The sequence below is a fragment of the Megascapheus bottae genome, chromosome 31, assembly GCF_031878675.1.
Source record: "Megascapheus bottae isolate mThoBot1 chromosome 31, mThoBot2.hap1, whole genome shotgun sequence".
NCBI lineage: Eukaryota > Metazoa > Chordata > Mammalia > Rodentia > Geomyidae > Megascapheus > Megascapheus bottae.
In genome coordinates this window covers 4,432,857-4,454,037 of record NC_143539.1, presented here as the reverse complement: position 1 = coordinate 4,454,037, position 21,181 = coordinate 4,432,857, and the positions used below count along the sequence as shown (strand labels likewise).

Genomic DNA, 21,181 nt, shown 5'->3' with positions numbered 1-21,181 from the left:
GCGGGTCCCCGGGCCACGGGCCGGGCGGCATGGAAGGCCGCACAGAGGACTCGGGACGTGCCCTGAGCGCCATCTCCTTTATTAGTTTTAAGGCAAAGCACCCTGGCCCGGCCCCCCTGCCCCTGCCCCCCAAACCCCGTCAGCTGTTCCCCTTGGTCTCGGGCTCGTCGGCCTCCTCCGCGGCCGGGCTGGGGGTCTTCACGGCCTCGTCCCCCGCGGGGCCCAGGGTCGGCGGGCTCCTCTCCACCTTGGAGGCCGGTGCTCCGGGAGCTGCCTCCTGGTGGGGGGGCGGGTCACACACTGCCCTACTCGAGGCCCCTCCCCAGCTGCCCCTTCCCAGCCACGCCCCCATCGTCCCCCCCCCCCCCCAGGCTCTGCTCTGACCCCTGGGAGCTCCGCCCTCCCACCTTGGGCAGGGACCCGTCCAGGCTCGAGTCCAGGAGCGCGGCCTCCGTCAGCCCCGAGTCGTCGTCCATGCTGATGAAGATGGCCGGGGTCTCGCCCTCCGGCCCCTCCTCCCGGAAGTCCACGGCCTCCTCAGAGGCGGGCGGAGGCCCCGGCCTGGCTGAGGCTGCGGTGGGCGCGGCGGGCTTCAGCTTCTGCTCCTCCTCCAGCTGCCGCTTCAGGGCCTTCTCCTGTGCCAGCCGCAGGCCCATGAGGTCCTGGGGGGGCCTGGGGGCGGGGGCCGGGGCCAGAGCCAGCGGTTCCAGGTCATCCTGGGAGGGGAGGGCAGATCAGAGCAGGGGGGACACAGCAGGCAGGACCCCAGGACCCTCACCTCCTCTGGGACGTCACCCTACCCACCTGGAACCCCCTTACAGGATCCCAGCCCACTCGAGCTCACCTCCTCCAGGGGCCCGGCCTGCGCCTCCTTGGCCTCGGGCTCCTGCTTGCCGCTGGCCTCCAGGATGGTCATGATGGAGTTGGGAATGTGTGCTTGCTGGTGGGCGGCAAAGGGGCCGTGAGCCAGTCTTGAACCTAGCAGCTCCTTAATCCTCTGAGCCCTTCCCCGTCCCCGGCGCTGCCCCGTCCCCACTCCCCAGTTCCCATCCCCGGGGCCCCGTACCTGGTGCGGGGTAAAGGAGCGCACGTGCGCCAGCAGCGGCTCGCGGAGCTCGGGGCACTTGTCGAAGACAGCGCCGAGCTGCTGCGGCGGCAGCTGCAGGATGACCTGGAAGCTCTGTGGCTTGGTGCGCTGGCAGCACTTGATGAAGCCCTCCCACACCTTCGGGTACTTCCACACCTGGGCGGCAGAGGGCGCTGCTGGGCAGCCACGGAGCCAGGCCCCGCCCCCGAGGGAGGAGAGCCAGGCCCCGCCCCCAGGGGAAGGAGAGCCAGGCCCCGCCCCCGAGGGAGGAGAGCCAGGCCCCGCCCCCGAGGGAGGAGCGCCAGGCCCCGCCCCCGAGGGAGGAGAGCCAGGCCCCGCCCCCGAGGGAGGAGAGCCAGGCCCCGCCTCCAGGGGAAGGAGAGCCAGGCCCCGCCCCCGCCGTCCTCGCGGCTGCCCCTAGAGGGCGAAGCTGGTCCCGCTGGTGCCCCTCAGGCCCCACGGGGAGGGGGAACCCCTGCAGGCCCACGGGAGGACCTTGGAACCCAGCCTGGGGCCTGCGGATGTGGGGGAACCTACTTCCTGTCGCGTCAGACACTCCCAAAGCCCCCCATCTCTAGGCTCTTGAGACAGCGGATGGTCTTTCAGTGGCGGGCGGGGTCCCGCAGAGCGTGCCTGCACCCCAGCAGCCTCCCCCCCCCCCGACTGGCCCGCCCCACCCCACGGGAGGCAGGTCGGCCAGAGCCCCGGGTGTCCCCAGGGCAGCCAGGCGGCATTACCTGCTTCATGATGAGGCGGGACAGGATGTTCATGACGAAGCCCCCCAGGCGGGGGTACATGGTGAGGGACTGGATGACTGTCCTCATGAGCAGCATGGGCAGGGGGCTCTGCTCCATCAGCTGCTGCATGACCACAGCCAGCACCTCCGACGTGTACACGTTCCGCTCCGCAAAACACAGGTTGGTGGCTGCGAGGCGGAGAAGGGGCCTGTCCTTTCCACCCGTGGCACCCAAGACGTGGGAGCTTTGCTGCTGGGGAGGGGACCCCTACCCCAAGCAGAAGGCCTTTGGGTGGCACTGCCCCAGCCCAGGAGCCCTATTGGAGGAGGCCCGGCCAACTCCTGGGTGCCTCATGCTACCGCTATGGATTGGTGGGGAGACAGGCACCTCTGGTGTGCTCGGGGAAGGGAAGGCGGAGGCTTCTGTGGGTGCGGCAGGACCAGGGGCAGGGTGCCCTGGGGCGCAGACTTAGAGGACACAATGGTAATGGAGATGGAGGGGACAGTGGGGGCAGGGCCCAGGCATCTGATGACCACCTGCCCCGCTCAGTACCCAGCACCAGGGAAGCAAAGGGCTAGCTCCACACAACCACCCACGAAGGCAGGTCTTGTGTCCCCAGGAAAGGGTGGTGGTGTCCTCACGCACTGTGCTAACACAGAGACCACAGGGGCTGCCCCTGAAGCCCATCACCCCCAAATACCACTGGCCATGTGAGTCCATCAACCAGGAAGTCTTTATTGAGCCAGGAGAGAACCCCCCCACCCCAAATCCACAGAAAGCTAGTAGAGAACAGAAGGGCCAAAGGGGACCCGGAGGGGGAGGCGCTACAGGGAGCAGACAGGAAGGCAGTTGCAGGGGAATGAGGACTCGCCAGGCTCCAAAGCAGCATCCAGCCCTCCCACCGAAGCCTGAGCCTGAGCCTGGCTGCCCTGCCCTCTACAATCTGCTCGACTCCCCCCCCCCCCCCCCCCGCCCGCTGCTGTCCTTTATCTGCCAGGTCCCCCACCTGCAGCCTCAGCTTCTCTCCATGCAGCACTCAAGGCTGTTTCAAAAGCTGAAGCTAAGCTGGATCAGACAGCCTCTTGGCCCTCACAGCCCTGCCCTGCAATCCTAGCTGCCCCTGAAGGACCTGTCTGTGGTCCCAGGGGACGAGGGCTGTCCCTGTCCCCACTGAATTCCAGCACCACCCAAGACAGGGCTGAATGGACTTTTCCTGTTGTAGTTTTGGGCACAGGGGGTAATAAAGAGGGCAGGCTGGTATGGGATTACCTAGCTCGAGAGCTTTCTTAACTGCTGTAGGATAGCTGGGGGGAGAATGGTGTGCAGGGGTCACTGGGGCCCCGCGGTGCCCAGGGCAGGACAGGACTTGTCATCTGGTAAAGCACAAAGCTTGTGTGGACCAAGGCACTCAGGACCAAGCAGAGGGATGTGTGTGTGGTGGGCAGAGTTGGAGGGGCCACTGGAGATGGAGAGGAGCAGGTGCAGGGCCCAGCAGGGATGAAGGCTGTGTGGGGCCCCACACAATAAAAGCAGGGGTCAGGTTTGCTCAGGGTCCCCCACCATACACTTGCTTTTTCTACATTATGCCACAGGACTGGGCCGCCAGGGTTTCGACACCAGGCTCAGGAATGGCCTTGGGGATGCTAGTCCCAATTCCCGTCACATGTGGACAATTAGAAAAGCCCGAGCGAAGCTAGTGAGACCCTCCACCAAAGGCGCATGCGCTGTGGCTTAGGTAGCAGTGTTTGCCCTAGGAGGTAGGAGGTTCAAGGCTTAAACCCCACTACAGGGGGTGGGGGGGAATGTGGCTTAGTGGTAGAGTGCTTGCCTTGCAAAAATGAAGCCCAATTCCTCACTACCATATAAACAGAAAAAAGCTGGAAGTGGCACTGTGGCTCAAGTGGTAGAGAGATTCAAGGACCGTGTGCAGGTCCTGAGTTCAAGCCCCAGGTCTGGCAAGAATCAAAAAACAAAGGTAAGTGGGAAAGGGACCTAGACCATACTCCTGGACCATAACTTTCAAAAACCTTCCTGGCCCTGCTCTTCCCCTCCAGGCCTTGGGAGCCCATGCCCCTTCTCTAATCCTCCCTTTCCCCTCCAAGTGGGAGGGTGGCAGGGGAATGTGGGTCCCGGCCACCCAGGACAGTGTCTCTAGGCAGAGGGCATCGCCGGGCCCACCTTGCTCAGGTACACACAAGTTCACACTGCTGTGTGGCCCTGGGCAACTCAGCCCCTCTGGACTATTTCCTGTCTGCCACATACTCACCTGTGCCACACCAGGCCATGGTGCCTCTGGGCACGACTCACAGCTCCCCCCCTCATGCCAGCAGAAGCCCTGTGTGTCTCACCTGTGGGCTCTGTTCACTGTGTTCCATGGGTAAGGGCAGAAGGGCACCCTTAGACCCCAGGACTACCCTGGGCCAGAATAAGAGGTGCATTGGGCCTTACCAGGAGGTGGACCAAGGCAGGGATGTGAGGGGAAAGGCCTCGAGGGAGGGAGCAGGCAGGGTGGCAGAATGCAGCAGGGCCCCGTGGGGGACCATGCAGGTGAAAAGGCGCTGCCCCTCCCTGTCAGAGGGGCCGTGGTGCAGTGCGGGGCTCACCTTTGATGATGGATTTCATGTCGCACTTCACCGAGTCAATGTTGTGCAGTGCAATCAGGAGCTCTCCGGGGTTCAGCGGGGACAAGGCTGAGTTCCCTTCACCTGCAGTAGGGATGGAGGGTGACAGAACAGAGGCTTAAGGGAAAACATGGCTCTGAGCCCCTCCATCTCTCAGGACAGAACGAACACTCATTCCTGTGTGGTTAGAACTGGTTCTCTGCTCCTTGGGGCTGGACACTCTGAAGGCCCAGCTCCGTGAGCACATGCAGGACAGGGTGGCAGAGGGGCTCCCCAGTGCTGGGGCAGGGAGGGGGAAGGCTGGGGTCACTGAATGGGACAACAGGTGCTGTGGCCTCCCCACTGCAGCCCAATGGCTGGGGCACACACACCTACCGTGCTGGGTGCCCAGCAGACGGTTGAAGACCTCCTTCACCACAATGGGGTTGAGCTTGATGAGCTTGGGCAGGGCCTGGATCACCTCTTTCTACAGGAAGAAGCAGGGCAGGTTGAATGCACCCCTGCCTGGCACCCCAAGCCCCTCGCTGTGCACTGCTGCTGGCCCATGATGGAGCAGAGGGTAGTGCAGGGGCACAGGCAGGACGCCGCTGACCGCCCTGGTCAGAGGTAGGAAGTTGGGTGGCCTGAAGTGGGAGGCCTTCAAAGGCTGTACTGGGGTGCAGTGTGTGCCCCTACACTGTGGCTTCCAAGACTTTGTCTGCAGTCAGGGAAACAGTAATGGGTTTGAAGTCAGAAAAGTGCTGGACCACTTGAGGCCCCCTGCTTCTGAGGTTCCTCATCCAGACAAGTCCCGCCCCCAGAGGGATGGGGCCAGCTCCCCACCTTCTCCAGCCCATTGAGCACAGGGATGAGGAAGCGGACATCAGGCAGTCGCTTGTGGTAGAGGTCTCGAACCCGCTTCACCAGCTCTGGGGAGGGGGGCACTGTGGGGGACAAGTGAGAGGCTGGGGTTGGGGGACAGACCTGGGGAGAGGGGGGAGGCACCACGTTGCCTTAGAGAAACTGAAGCCCAAAATGGGGCCACAGCAGCTGCAGTGGGAGGGATGGGAGGGATGGCTGGTGTGGGGTGGGGGAAGGGGACACCTTTATCAGTGAGGCTGTGCAGACAGCGGGTGACCAGCGTCTCCGCCCCCTTGGGGCAGTTCTCCACCAGCAACAGCAGCTCAGGCGAGTTCATGCCCATCCCTCGGATCTAGACACACAGGGAGGCCGGGGCCGGAGTGAGCACGGGGACATGGTGAGGGGACAGCGCAGCTGTGGTCCCCTTCCTGTCTTCCTCAGCTAGCCCTGTTCCCTCCAATCTGAGCACTCACACTCACCTAGCCTGGCCAAGCCATAGCTTTAGGAAGTGAATGCAGGGAGCAGAGGCCCAGTGCCCTGGGACTGGTCCCCTACAAGGCACCCCTAGTCCAGAGGACTGTGATAAGCAGGCTCACTGGCCCCATTCTGGGCATGGAGGCAGGGAGACAGGGAGCTGACATCCACAGAGCCACTCTCCTCCCCTTGCTTTTTCATTCTTTCGAGGAAGGGTTTTAATACATATAACCCAGGACTTCTTGATTGCACCTACAGTGCTGGGACTAGAAGCAGCATGTACCACCACACCCTGCAAAGACATTTTTAGTCAGTCATGGGGCTTGAACTCTGGGCCTGGGTGCTATTCCTGAGCTCTTCAGCTCAAGGCTACCACCCTACCTCTGGGCCTGGGCGTTATTCCCACTTCCAGTTTTCTAGTGCCTAACTGGAAATGTCACACAATCTCGAGTGCCCGGCTGGCTTTGAACCACAATCCTCAGCTCTCAGTGTACTGAGTAGCTAGGATTACAGGCGTGAGCTGCTGTGCCCGGCTATGTATAGGCTACAATACCAATAATTATTAGCAGGGGCAGAGATGGGATTTCTTCAACTGGTTCAAGTCCAGCTGTGAATGGAAGTCTGCCATTTTGAACTGCAGGGGATAGTGAGGCCCTGGCTGCTTCTGTGTGCAGTGGGGGAGAGGGGAAGGAGGCCTTGCCTTATCCCTCCACAGCCAGAATGCATTAGCCACATGGGAACAAACTCATCAGTGATGGATGCCCAGATGGCGATGTACACAGGTCACCTCCCAACTAGTGCTTGTGCAAACTGCTTCACGCCACCCCCACTTTGACCCACAGGACAGGATCACAGTGGGCATGGAGGCTGAATGTGAACCAGGCATGCTCATCTCGAGCTCCTCGCTGCTGAGCCACCACAGGCTTGGGCAAAGACTCCAGTGCCCGCCCTTTGCTCAGCCGGAGGGGCAGCCTGGACAGGGAGGTCCGTGGAGCGGCATGGTCCCTCACCGGCTGCTCGATGACCCTCAGCACCGTGCGCTTGATGTCGGCGATGGCCTCTGTGTACACGGCTGCCAGCTCGTGGATGAGCTTGTGGTTCTGAGGTAGGAGGGCCAGGTAGAGGTACAGACACTGCTTCACTGTTTCCTCCGTCCAGGGCGCAGCCACCTCTGACAGGAACAGCGCTGCTCATCAGACTGGCTTCCTGCTTCCCATACCCCCTCTGCAGGCCTGGCCCCACTCAGGGAGTGGCCAGCCAAGCCCACATCCAGCCTCCTGACCACTAAATTTCACAGTGGCCAGGGGCTGCCACACCCTCTGTACTTCTGGCCATCTGTTTAGGGGCCCAGGTGTCTCCCCTGTGTAAATTCAGTGGGACCATTCCACTGCCGTCCATGTCCTCTGTCCCCCCAGCTCTGCCCACGTGCTGACACTGCGGCCCAGTGCCTTCCTAGCAGGACCGACCTGTGTCCTTGTCAGCTCCGAACAGCACGGATGGCGGGTTGGGATGGACCAGGAGCTGCAGGTAGTTGAGGGCGAACTTCTCCACATACTCACGCAGCTGTTCCTTCTCGTACATGCGCTTGATGAACAGCAGGGCCTGGGAGCGCACCTGAGGGACAGCAGGGAGATGCAGGGAGAGGGAGAGGGAGAGTTGAGGCTGCTGTGGGCTGCAGGCCTCAGAGCAGCACTCCTGCCCTCGGGGGCTGGGGACCTCAGCTGCCGCCCTCAGAGCCTGGTTTGCTCCTCCAGTGATGCCCTGCCAGGTCGTCCTGGCTTTGGAGGTTGGCACCTGAGGAGCCCCGCTGCCTGGACTGCCTGTCGTTAGCTACATTGGTTTCACTCAGACACCACCTGCCAGGAGTCACCAGAACCATGGGCTCATGCAAGGTGTGCAGAAGAGTGAGCGTGCACCTCCAGGTGGGCGTGAGTCTGGAGAGGCGAGGTGGCAGTGGGTCCTATCACATGCCATGAGGGCTCAGCTCACGTGTTCCCTCCTCCTATAGGACTCTGCAGATCCACTGCCCCAAACCCCGATGTGAGGGTCTGGTCACCCCAGGGCTCCCACAGCTGCCCACTGCCCTGCTCAAGCCTTTAGGACTTGAATGGAGCCAAAGTTCGCCAACACAGTAAAAGAATGAAAAGTGGAGGCCAGAAGTTTGGCCTGGTGGTAGAGTGCTTGCCTAGCATGCATGAAGACCCAGGTTCGATTCCTTGGTGCCACATATATAGAAAAGCCAGAAGTAGTGCTGTGGCTTAAGTGGTAGAGCTTTAGCCTTGAGAAAGCCCAAGGACAGCACTTAGGCCCTGAGCTAAAAGCCCAGGACTGGCAAAAAAAAAAAAAAGAAAAGAAAAAAGTGAAAAGGGCTTCTAGGCATGTGCATGCTTCCCTGAATGCACACGCATACATGGTTCTTGCACACATGGTGGCAAGAGCCAGGTGTGGTACCCAGGCTTCTGAGCAGCTTTGCACCCTTGGAAATGCTCGGTGGATGGGGAAGAGGGCAGCTGACCGAGGGTAAGCAGAGCCAGATGTGCGGGGCCCGACCTTGTCCTTCTCGTGGGAGCTGAGGTCCAGGAGGACATGCAGGTACTGGAACTGGCGGGACGGGCGCTTGCAGATCAGGTCCCGCAGTGTGGACATGCCCAGGTAGGTTCGGCTCTGGAGGAGGAAGGAGCCAGAGCTCAGCGTGCTGCACTCTGTCCAAAATACCAGAACCCATGGGCGGCCCCCAGGCCTGGGCTAAGCCTAACTGGGAGAGGCAGGGCCCGTGTCTCACCTCATCCTCACAGTACTTGCGAATGACCTCCAGGGCACTCTCGGTGATGAGCGGGGCCTCCAGCACCACCTTGGTGAAGATCCTGCCAGAGCAGCACAGGGCGTGGCTGCAGGCGCGGGCCTGGCCTGACTGATCCAGGCATTTTTCTTTCTGACTCTTGTCCCATGGGTGGGGGGTCCTCACCGCCCCCATTTGCTATTGCAGTGTATGAGGTTGTGGGGAGGATCAGGAAGAGGGAGGAGGCGGGACTTCAGATAAGGAGCCATGAAAGATTGCTGAGGGAGGTTTGAGTAAGCACTGTGGCACTGGCAGAGAGGTGGCAGCGGCGCAAAGCACAGAGGAGCTCCAGGTAGACCAACAGACGCCAAGGCCTTGAGCTTGGCACACTCCAGGGACAGGTTCAAGGCCAATGTGGTGAAGTTTTGGAGGAGAGAGGCAGATTTGAGCACAAAGGCTGGTCACGAGAGGCCTCACTGGCCTTGCAGGCTTCACTGCAAGGGCAGTGGAGAAGCATGGAAGGGTCCTGGACAGGGAGAGCTCACACCATTTACATGACTCAGGTGTCACCATGGGGGCTGAGAGCAGAGGACCGACAGCAGCATCACAGGGTAGAGGCTGGTACACAGAAGAACGGGGGAGTGGGGCAGGGGGAGTAAGACATGGGGGCCAGGTGGGCCCAGGCCACCCCTCACCCGTCCTTCTGGTCTGGTCTCTCCTGTAGGCCGGAGAGCAGGCGGAGGAGGCAGGCCTCGTATTTGTCCAGCGTGCCTGAGGCACCGGCGGCCAAGTAGGCGTTGTACTCCTGGTAGAGCCAGGCAAAGGCCAGATCCAGGCGGGCACGCACGTCCTCCAGGATGAAGGACAGAACCTCGGCCTTGAGGCCTGAGTCAAACTGCGTCACCAGGCTAGCCAGGATCTTGACGCGTACCTGGTGGAGAACAAATGGGTCAGTCACCCTGCAAGCAACAGGTGCCCCCAGCGTAGACATGATACAGAGCGAGAGAGGTGGGCAAAGCCCCCATCCAGAAGTTTGTGTGGTGGATGATGAAGACACGAAGCAAACAGTCACCAAGAAAACAACGGTTCTTCTGAGAAACCACACTGCTGCCTGGAGGGCTGATTTTTGTTTTGTTTTTGGTGCAGGTACTGGGACTTGAATTCCTGCTGAGCTTCGTGGTTCAAAGGCTCATGCTCTACTAACTGAGCCACACCTCCATTTCTGCCTTTTGGCTAGCTAACTAAAGAGAATATCTTGGATTAATTGGCCCAGGCTGGCTTTGAACCTCTATGTTCTATCATTTGAGCCACAGCACCACTTCCAGCCTTTTCTGTTTATGTTTTACGGAGGAACTGAACTCAGGGATTCACGCATGCGAGACAAGCATTCTATCACTAAGCCACATGCCCAGCCCTGGAGGTACTTTTTATTTATTTATTTTTTTTTTTCCAGTCCTGGGCTTGAGCTCAGGGCCTGAGCACTGTCCTTGGACTTTCTCAAGGCTAGAGCTCTACCACTTGAGCCTCAGCACCACTTCTGGCTTTTTTCTATGTATGTGGTACCGAGGAATCGAACCTGGGTCCTCATGCGTGCTAGGCAAGCACTCTACCACTAGGCCAAACTCCTGGCCTGGAGGTACTTTTTAACAGCTTATTTATATACGACTAACTAGAAACTAACCTCAGTGAATGGAGGGAAAATTGGCTGACTGAGATGACAGCAACAAGTGGTATAATCGGGACTGAAAAAGTTTTATGGGCTGGGATTGTGGTTCAAGAGGTAGAGCTCTAGCTCAATGCGCACAAAGCCCTGAGTTCAAAACCCCAGTATGGCCAAAATAAAAGAAACAAATTTGTGTGAAGTTCAGCACTAAGAATGTTAAAATATCAGGTGCCAGGGGCTTATACCTAGAATCCTAGCTATTTAGGAGATCTAAGAATTGCAATTCAAAGCCAGCCTGGGCAGGAAATTCCTTGAGATTCTTACCTGAAATTAAATAACTCCCCTATCTCTGCCCCTTCACCTCAAAAAGCCAAAGGAGAGTTGTGGCTCAAGTGGTAGAACAATAACCTTGGGCTAAAATAAACCTCAGGTATAGTACCCAGGCTCTAAGCTCAAGTACCGTGGATGGGCACAAAAACAAAAAAGAAAAAAAGCCAAAGAGCTACGACAGAAGGAACCCCACCCCCCACCCCAGCTTCCTGGCCCAGGCCTGGAGGTGATGACTCTGTATGAGGCTGAGCCTTTCCTCAGGGACAGATGCTACCTCTGCCTCCATTGGAGGGGTGGCAGCAAGTGATAGATTGGGACTGCAGGATGTGAGCCGGTGGCTCTCCTGCGGAGAGAGGGCCTGGCAGGGCAGGCTGGGCTAGAACACCTGGGCTGCTCCACTACAGGCCACCGCCTTCTCAGCTCGCAGAATCCGCTTCACGGCACCCAGCTTCATGGCCTCCACCTGGGCATCTGTCAGTGGCTTCAGCACATCGCTGAGACGGAAAATCTTCTTGCGCCCACCAGCACCTGCCAGCCTGTTCGGGAGATGGGACAGTGACTGTTCCCTCTGCAGCCCAGCTGGCTGATGGGCTATAGAGCCACTGTGCGGCTCCCAGGCCTCCAAAATCCCTGTGAGTGAACCAGGCATGGGGGGAGGGGCGGGGACAGTAGAAGAAGCCATTGAGTTTCTGTCACCAAGACAGTGGCTCCAGCAATGACGCCAGCCTGGTCATAGGCTGGAGCCCACCTGGAGGGAAACTCACCGGGGCTGCGTGACAGGGATGATGGGCTCGGGCCGCCTCTTGGCCTGGGGTGCCTCCTCCTCCAGTGTGGACATGGAACTTAGGGAGCCCACCACTGAGATGGCCTGGCCCTGCGCTGAGAGGCGCCTCTTGATCAGGACGCTCTCTGGCTTCACCACCTTCTCCTCCTTGGGTTCCTCCTTGCACTGCTTGGTCTGCTCCACACCTGAGAGAGGCAGCCACGGGCACCCAGCAAGTCAGCCCTGCCCCTGCTCTTGGCCTGCAGCAAGTGCTTTTTACCACTAGTGGTCAGCAGCTGGCAGCCACGGTAGAAGCAGGACACACAGCTCCCACACCAAGGCCAGCCTTCACTCTGGTCCTAATAGCATGAATGCCTCTGCTCATGATGGCAGAGGGTGGTGTGCTCGTGGAAAGGGACACTAGTGACAATGAAAAGCTGCTAATGGATGCCACAGTGCAGCAGACCAATCACAGAAAACCCTGGTGTGTCCTGGTACGGTGGCTCACACCTATAATCCTATAATCTAGCTACTCAGGAGGCTAAGATCTGAGAATCAAGGTTCAAAGCCACCCCAGGCACTACAAAGCCGAGAGAGTCTGATTTCCAATTAATCAGTAGAAAACCAGAAGTGGCGAAGTGGTGCTGTGGCTCAAGGGGTAGGGTGGTAGCCTTGAGCTGAAGAGCTCAGGGACAGCGCCCAGACCCAGAGTTCAAGCCCCAGAACCGACAAAAACAAAAAACAAAACAACAACAAAAGACCCCTGGTGTGTAAAGGCAGCTAAATGCCAAGATTTGTGTACAGCAAGTTCAAGGAGAGGCATGTGAGGTGCGGGGCAGCCACTCAAGCACTCAGAAGGCTGAGGTAGGATGGAGAGTTCAGGGCTGGTTTATGCTCTGTGGTGAGATCTTGCTTGAATAAAAGAAGCAACACTAATCTATGCTGGCAGAAATGCGGGTGGGAACTGTGTCTGGATATATGGTTCCTTGACTGGTCACTAGAGCAAATTAGGAAGGAATTTTCTAGAAGTTTTTGTCTGGTTCCATACCACCACGTGTTTTGTTTTGTTTTGTTGGGGGGGCGGTCAGTCCTGGGGCTTGAACTAAGGTCCTGGGCACTGTCCCTGAGCTTCTTTTGTTCAAAGCTAGCACTCTACCACTTGAGCCACAGTGCCACTTCCTGCTTTTTTTGTTTATGTTGTACTGAGGAATTGAACCCAGGGCTTCACGCATGCTAGGCCAGCACTCTACCATTAAGCCATGTGTATTCACTTTGTATGTGCTCACTGAGTATGCATTAGAGTTCTGTACTTTGCTGCTCATAGCATCAAAAGCACTGCTGAAACTAGGGAGAATGCTGAGGGCAGGAAGGTTAGCAACCCAAGAGCAGCTCTTTCAGGTGGGTGATGTTTCTGGTTCCCGCTTGGACCTTGAACCTAGGTCTGTGGAGATTTCAAAGTCTGGGGCCTAAAAACACTAAGCACTCACTCTGCACGGCCTATAGTGACTGATAGGTCAGAAAGCACACATGACTTCATGCCCATGACCTTGGGCAGCCAGCCTTCCAATAAGGAGCCCTATGTGACACCCACCTGGACCCAGCCCTGCGGCTGTCATCTGTGTGGCCATGAGGCGAGCCAAGTGCTTGATCTGGGCCTCTGTGCCGGCAGACTCCACAGGGGTGTAGATGGCTTGGAAGGAGGCAGGCATGGTCTCAGGCAGGTATACCATGCTGATGAGGACCTGACATGGAGGGAGGGCAGTGGCACCTTCCCCTTAGCTCTCCAGGTACTGGTCCAAGCCCAGGCCAGCCACGGGAGAGGAGCAGTGACAGGACTTAGCCTCCTGGGAATCAGAACCTCAATCCCAAACCTGTCTGCCAAGTCCCTTTAAAGCCAAAGAGTGGGAGTGGATGAGCGGGTTCCGAGGAAAACTAGATCACAAGGAGACAAGGGACCTCCAGGGGTTAAGAACCAGAAGAGCTCCAGCCATGGGTAGGAGGGTACCCCAATATGAGGTGACTGGGAAGGGGTAGCCAGAGAAGAGAGGAAGGAAGGCAAAGGATGAGACCTTTCCTCCCTCCTCCCAGGAGGGAAGCCCACCATCCTCACCAGATTGGCCACATTGTCAGGCGTCAGCAGAGGCTGCAGGAATTCCGCCGTAATGTCTGTGTCTGACTGGCCTGAGATCTGGGCGGAGGCCTTGGAGGTCCCTGATGGGCCGGGCTCTAAGTCCTTATCCTCATCATCTTCCCCTAGGTTGGGCTCTGGGATGGGTGAAGAAGATGCTGGTTAGAGGGCAGCAGGCCCCGTTCCCAGTCAAGACTGCCTAGGCAGGTCCTACCTCCAGCCTGCCTCAGCCAGCAGGGATGGCACAATGATCCCAGTTCTCAGCTGCAACCCTCCCTCTGCTCTGGGGGATCCTGGGAGCCAACGGCCTCTGTGAAAGCCTCACTCTCATCTGGGAAATGGAACTTGATCCCAGGAGGCCCCAAAAGTACTGGTAATAGTAAATACCATAATCATGGCTATCTGTGTACTGGGATTTCAGTTTTTGTCTATCTTAGTCCCATCCTTTTCTTGTGCTGGTAGTGGGGTTTGAACTCAGGGCCTCTAGCTCTCACTCAACTTTTCCTCTCATAGAGAGCATTATCACTTGAGCCACACGTTCCACTCCCATCCTCCCCTCAGGAGTGTGGCTGAGCCAGCCATCGATGGTTCCTTGTGGTGCACCCTCTATAACTGCAGCATGGAAGAGATGGAAGAGGCAGAGGCAGGAGGATCTCAAGTTTGAAAACAGGTTGCACTATACAATGAGTTCTTTTTTGTCCTTGTTTGGTTTTTTTGTTTTGTTTTTTGGCCAGTCGTTGGCACTATCCCTGAGCTTCTTTTGTTCAGGGTTAGTGCCGTACTACTTGAGCCACTGCTCCATTTTCGGCTTTTTCTGTGTATGTGGTACTGAGGAATCAAACCCAGGGCTTCATGCATGCTAGGCAAGCACTCTACCACCAAGCCACATTTCCAGACTGAGACAGGATTTTACAGAGTAAAGTGGCTTAAAACTCATTGTTGGGAATATGCAGGGATTCTTAGTGATAATAAACTTCAGAAGCTAGTAGAAAGTTCTTCTACGCCAGGTGCCAGAGGCTCACACCTGTAAATCCTAGCTACTCAGGAGACTAAGATCTGAGGATAGTGGTTCAAAGTCAGCCTGGGCACAAAAGTATGTGAGACTCATCTCCACCAGAAAACTGGAAGTGGCGCTGTGGCTCAAAGTGATACAGCACTAGCCTTGAGGGAAGTCAGGGACAGTGCCCAGGCCCGGAGTTTAAGCCCCATGGCCAGAAATTTAAAAAAAAAAAAAAAAAAAATTCCGGGCCGGGAGTTTGGCCTAGTGGTAGAGTGCTTCCCAGCATGCACGAAGACCCGGGTTTGATTCCTCGGTACCACATACATAGAAAAAAAGCCAGAAGTGGTGCTGAGGCTCAAGTGGTAGAGCTCTAGCCTTGAGAAAGTCCAAGGACAGTGCTCAGGCCCTGAGCCCAAGCCCAGGACTGGCAAAAAAAAAAAAAAAAAAAAAAAATTTCTTATAGCAGAATAACAAGTAATAAATTAAAAGGAAAGACTTTTTTATCCAGTGTAGTTACAACAGAGTGAGGCAGTTACCCCTGTAACACACACACACCAGCCTCAGCTCACCCAGCTTCATCTTCTTGAGTGTGGAATCGGCGTCGTCCCGGGGCCGCTTGCGGGCATCCTTGCCACTGGGCATGTTGCGGGCGATCTCCGCCTGGGGTGTGCCCAGGTCCACCAGCAGAGTGGTGATCTGGGCCTGGAACTCCAAGGAGGCCGGGTGCTTGAGCACACTCAGCAGGTGCAGCTTCAGATTCTTGCGCACACTGCTCACCTGAGATTTGGCCAGTGTTGGGGGCAAGTTGGCTGCGAGGAGAGAGGCAGGAGCTCTGTGCTGTGGACAGATCTGAGGATCCTGCTGGTTTATTTCCCTTGTGCCCATTTTGGATAGAGGTCTCACAGTTACATCCTAGGGAAGCTGCTGGGCCCTCAGGAGGGTGTGGCTTTGTATATACTGAGGCTTCAAATCCTTGGGCCGCCTCTACAACCTTAGTCCCTGAAATGGAGACAATCTCAACCCCTATTTTACTAAAGTCTCACACTCCTCCCTCTCCAGTATGGATTCTAAATCTTTCCCCTGGAAAGAGCAGTCTATACCCACCACCTTCTCTACGAAGTTCCTACTCAGCCATCACCACAGCTCATGCTGATCTCTACGACTTCCCTGGGCCTAGCAGTCACCTTGGTGAGTCAGTTGCCCTTGCTCGAGAGCCAAAGATCCCTGCAATTTTGCCTGCCCAGGGTTCACTGCCCGTTCTGCTGTCAACACTACTCCCATTCCCCTTTGAGGAAACCACCCTGTCCCCATCCTCTATCCAAGGATGTGTGAGACCAGGGTCCAGTGAGAACGTGGTGTTCCACTGGTCACTGTTGATTGGCTCAGAGCCAGGCTCATACTCACTGCTCAGCCAATCAGAAACAATGGGTATCAGCTCCTAGCCTTTGCCTAGAATCATAGGGAAAGGGACACTCTCCTGATGTTGCTAAGTGGATGGAACAGAGAGTTGTGGCTTTGTGGGAGCCATGTTTGATGACCAAGAAAAGAGCCACAGAATGAATCCAACATGGTAGCCAAGAGTCTACCATGAGAGCTGGAGAACACTTCCTACTTGTCATGAGGACAAAGTATTAGCACCCAGCTCTAGGGTGAAAGCAGGGGAGAGGCTAGACTATCCACTATATACCCTTAAGTCATCAAGCCAACTTCAAAGCAGGTTTGGGCCATACCAAAGCTTCACATGTAATACAGGATCTTTTTCTGTGCCCACGGTGGCTCAACTAACGGGTCAGCACCCAGAATGCACCACTGGGCACATGTTTCCTCATGACAGGGGCAAGGGAGCAGGGGTGGGAACAGCCTACCATGTAGAGTTTCATAGGCCTGGATCACTTCAGACATGAACATGGGTCTCTGGCGGGCGATGTTGGCGAGGGAGCCCAGAGCAGTGGTCAGGTTGATGGAGGAAATGGCCGGGTGCACCATGAACTTGAGCAGCTGCTCCAAGGCTGCCTTGCCCTCTTCCCACAGCACATCTAATGAGGGGGGAGAGAGAGCCATGAGTGGGGGTCCTATCCCTCAGGCCTTTGGTGGAGCAGCTTTAGGGACCAAAAGGAAGACGGGGTGTTGGTAATCAGGCATTTATGAGTGGCTGGAAGAACCCAGAAAACATTTGCTGACAGTCTAGAAGCACAGAGTCTCCTCTGGGGAGTAGACTAGTGGGGTGGGAGAGAAAGACCCTTGTGCCATTCTAGACCTCTCAACACAGAACATGTACATAATAATTTTATAAATTGCAATCAAGAAAACTATGCTAGCTGACACCGGTCATCTCACTCCTCTGACCCTTCGACCCCTCCTGCCAGCCCAGGACAAGGATACTATGCTTGTCAGCCTTTCTATCAAAGGAAAGCCAAGTTCAGTAAAAAACTGTGAAGGTCATCAAGTTGCTGAAGTTGGGATTTGACCCTAGCATCAGAGCTTTGCTGCTATCATTAGAACTTACTAGCCAGGAAAGGTGGGGAGCAGGATGCAGGGCCATAGCCAGCACTCACTGTACTGAATGTAGGGGTGGTCTCGAGGGATGCGCTCCAGGCTGATGTCTTGCTCCTGGCGTCGGGGTACCTCTGAGTCAGCCACTCGAGGCGACAGGGTGACGATAAGGCCCTCCACAAACTTGATGGCGTGGGTGCGGATGCCGTCGTTGTCAGAGTCTAAGAGCAGAATGATGTCCCCAGCCATGGCTGATACCATGTCCCAGCAGGCCTCCTGGAGATCGCTGATCACCCGGGACTTCACCATCCACTGCCAGAGGGCGGGAGGAAGACAACGTATCACTCAGTGGGCCTCTGCTGCCATCTGGGGGCCTCAGGACAGCTATGTGGTTAACTAGTGCGGAATTCCAACTGACAATGCACCCTCCATCTCAGGCCATGGCCCACACTCACTTGACTTGTGACCTAGCACCACCTAACACGGCTGGGCACAGGGAAGATACGTAGGAGTTTTTGCTGACTAGAGGAATACCATATACCCTGTCTGTGCCCCTCCTGCCCACCAAGAACACACTGTGAGCCTGGCTCAGATGCCAGGTACAATAGCAGGGAGGTGGGCCAGCCGGCAGGGAGGCCCTCACCTTCAGGGCCACCTTGTAGAGCTGCGTCATGGTGAGGATGGCTTTCTTCACCACGTTCACGTTCTCGTCTCGCAGGAGCATGTTGAGGTTGGCAATCAGTTTCAGCAGCAACTCGATATCTCGCTTGCTAGGGTGAGGAAAGGGCAGAAGCAAGGTAATGTGGTGAGGTCACCACTAGGACCCTGGGGTCCAGGCAGAAAGAGGACGAGGAATCAGGGCTCATGCCTCAGAAGATGAAAAGTGCCAGTAGTGGCATGAGCGTGAAGCTCTCAGTTCAATCCTTAGGACTGGCACCAAAAAAGAAAAAAGAGAGCTGAGTCAGGTAACAGGAGGCAGATAAGGCCAGCAGAGCCCTGACAGCAGGATGAAAAGGTGGCCCACACCAGCACAGAGGCAGAGGATGTGGGTGGAAAGGGCCATTGTGTGCATCCTAGAAGGGCAGGTAGCTCCTCCTGAGAAAGGAGCTGGAAGTGGAGAGGACTTGGGGAGCCTCAGCTGTCCAGGGTCTCCATGGATTTAGGTCATCATGGGGGAGTCAGCGTACAGGAAAGTCTCAGAAGATTCTACATCCCAGGAGGGCATGCTCCAGGCACTGCTCCTTACCATGCCTCCTCAATGAAGCCAATGACAAATTTTCGCACTTCAATGGACTTGTCTGCTTGGAATGCGATGATCTCCTGTGGTAGCCGAGGGGGAGGGAAAGGTCACACACCAGGACCTACCTTTACCCGACGCCCAGTCCCCTCTCTGATCCCACCATCACTCACATCCAGAAAGTTGTCCAGCAGAGTAGGGTCTTTGTTAATGATCAGCTCCTGAACCTGGAAGAAGGTGGGGGTGGGAACAAGAGGGCGCGCACACAATCAGCTCATCAGAAAACAAGCAGGGGAAACAGCACAGAACTACGTAGACACTCAGCTCTGCCCAGAAGTACAGCTTGTGCTGGGCAACCGACTTTCCCTCTGAGGTTCAGCTGACCACTCTAACCTTAAACACAAGCCTCTGGGGGCCTCTGAGGGAATACAAAGGTAGGGTCCTGGTGGGACACAGGGGCTGAGCAGGGGCATTTCTTCCTGGGCGTGGCAGCCCTGCCTATCAGTTCTCCCAACTTTACACTGCATCATTCACAAGGCAGATTACAGGTGGGCCCTGGGGGCTCCTGCCTCTAATCCCAGCGACTCAGGAGGCTGATATCTGAGGATTAGAGTTCAAAGCAAGCTGAGTAGGAAAATTCACCACTCATCTATAATTAACAAAAAAGCAAAGTGAAGCTGAGGCAGAGCACTAGCCTTGAGCAGAAAAGCTCAGAAACAATGCCCAGGCTCAGTTTATGCTCAAAACAAGAAAGCACCTTTAACAACGACACCATTTCCCATACCCCAAAACCCGCCAGGATATGTGGGGTAAAAATTTCCTTAGCCATCTTCTCCACAGACCTCTGGGAAGGACTGAACGAGCAGGCCCACAAAGCCACAAAGTTCTGGCTCAGTCACAGATGCCAAGGGTGGCACCAGTATTATTAGCAGCACCCTGCCCAGCCAGATGCCCTTGACTGTACCTGTTTGAGCACTGTGATCTTTGAGTCATTGGTGATCAGCGCTGCCTGGTTTAGAAGATCCACCACCTGGAAGGGAAGGAGGGGGGGCCAGGTGATGGAGCCAGCCTCGGTGGCCATGGTGGACTTCTGAAGTTATTCTAGAGCACTGACAGAGGGGAGTATCGTCCATCTCTTTAATCCCAGCTGCCTTGCCACACTTACCCTCTCTGAGGTGGTCATCCCATCAATGCCTGGCCCTTCCTCCTGGGTGAAAAACTGGGATGCCACGCTCCGGCGAGTGACACTGTCCCCGCTGCTGCTCGCCATGGCTGCTGTCAGGCACTCCCTGGGAAAGGAACCCCCTCAATCTCCTCTTGTGGACTGTCACCCACGAAAGGCTCAGCCCTCCTTCTTGTTCTGTGCCCATGCCACAGACCCCTGTCTGTCTTACGTTTGGGTCTCCAGGGAGTGTGGTGGGGACTGTGAAGTCCCATGTCAGAGACAGAACTCTGCCATATCACGGGTACTTACACACAGGAGGCTGATCACAAACCCCACTCAGCCATGACCAAATGGGTAAAAAATGCCCCTGGCAGGCTCCATGCCTCCTGTCTCTCGAGATGAGGGAGAACACACAGCAAACTTTGGCTTTCCTGGGAATTAAACTCTAAGCTTGGGTGCTTTTTTTTCCTTTTTGGTTAGTTGTGAGACTTCAACTGTGGGCCTGAGTGTTGTCCCTGAACCCTTTAGCTCAAGGCTACGGCCCTACTCCTTGAACCACAGCTCCACCTCTCCTTGTCTAGTGATTAATTAGAGATAAGAATCTCACAGTCTTTAGTGCCCGGACTGGCTTTGAACTCTGATCCCCAGATCTCAGCTTTTTTAGTAGCTAGAATTATAGGCATGAGCCACAGCGCTGGCCCAACAGATATTTTTAACAGTTGCATAACATTTGATTAGGTGAATGTACTGACATTTTTTCCAGCCATTCTTCTTAATGAAAAACACTTGGAATATGTCAAGTCTCTCACTGTTAGGAACGATGTCAGGAACAAACGATCACTGTCAACCTCCAAAAGAATGGATGTAGGAGGATTTTTCATTCATTCAACTGATACAACTGAAAGAGGGGAGGGTTCTCCAGTGTGTGTGTGATCGGGTGTTGAACACACACACCTGGCCCCTGCCCGCCTGGTGTTCATGAAAACAGATATAATCCTAATAGCATACAAAATAAAGGTCTCCACGTATGTTAAGAAGGAAAGGTGCAGGGACCTATGAGAATGCGGAGCCTAGGGGGTCTGGCGACCGAGGGCGGGAAAGGAGGGCTGGGCAGAGGAAGTGACGTCGGTGCTGAGCCCTGAATGGGGAGCTAACTGGGCAGAATGGGGTAACCAGGACGTGGCGGGATGAGATACCAACCAATGCACCACTTCGGGGCGGAAAGGCGCGTGGCAAGTTTGGGGGCCCGCTTGGCCCGAGCTGCTGTGCTACATGGAAGCAGAGCAGGACGGGATCAGGCGAGGCCTGCGGCGCGGACGCAGCAGCGGGGCCACGATGGAACTTTGCGCTGGGGGCACTGGGGAGCTCAAGGATGGGTCCCGAACAGGGGAACGTACGGGGGGGGTTCCCCCAAAACCCACCCCGCCTCCACCCCTCACAGCGGCCTCCCCCGGGGCCCGCGCCCCGCGTCCTCACGCCGCCTCTCGCTCACCGCGGCTCCGGCCTCCGTCCCCCTCGCGCCCCCTCAGAAGCGCCGCTTCGCAGGCGCCGCCGCCGCCGCCGCCGCCATCTTCCGCCCGCCGCCGTGACGCTGCGCACGCGCCACAGTCTCAAGACCGTCGGGAAATGGAGTCCCGACGGCGGCCCGCCCCTACTGCGTGTGGAGGGGGAGGCCTCGGCTGACGGAGCCTCCATTTCCGGAACTTGCGCGCTGTGCCTTCTGGGAAATGTGGTCTCCAGGCGGTAGCAACGAGCGGAAGTGGGAACACGGGTTTCTGGGAAATGTAGTTCCGCGGTGGGGCGGCGGGGAGGACCGCCTTCTGGCGTCCGTAGACGGCTGGCTGTGCGGGCTTTCCTTGGCTCT

The 21,181-nt window shown here is 56.8% G+C and overlaps 1 protein-coding gene across 1 annotated transcript; it reads right to left on the bottom strand.

Moving 5' to 3' along the window:
• Positions 1-63: 63 nt before the first annotated feature.
• Sympk (symplekin scaffold protein) lies at positions 64-20,999 on the bottom strand. Its single transcript, XM_090322895.1, has 27 exons — positions 20,810-20,999; positions 19,318-19,441; positions 19,117-19,182; positions 18,326-18,379; positions 18,162-18,235; positions 17,559-17,685; positions 16,978-17,227; positions 16,288-16,458; positions 14,992-15,231; positions 13,405-13,559; positions 12,886-13,036; positions 11,296-11,500; positions 10,917-11,067; positions 9,234-9,469; positions 8,542-8,623; positions 8,310-8,423; positions 7,226-7,373; positions 6,770-6,930; positions 5,529-5,637; positions 5,268-5,368; positions 4,821-4,911; positions 4,428-4,529; positions 1,825-2,012; positions 1,067-1,243; positions 845-940; positions 408-716; positions 64-277 (listed from the first exon to the last, which is right to left on the bottom strand). Exons 2-27 carry the CDS (start codon positions 19,420-19,422, stop codon positions 140-142), a joined length of 3,801 nt encoding a protein of 1,266 aa, XP_090179021.1. The 5' UTR covers positions 19,423-19,441; positions 20,810-20,999; the 3' UTR covers positions 64-139.
• Between the last annotated feature and the right edge of the window lie 182 nt (positions 21,000-21,181).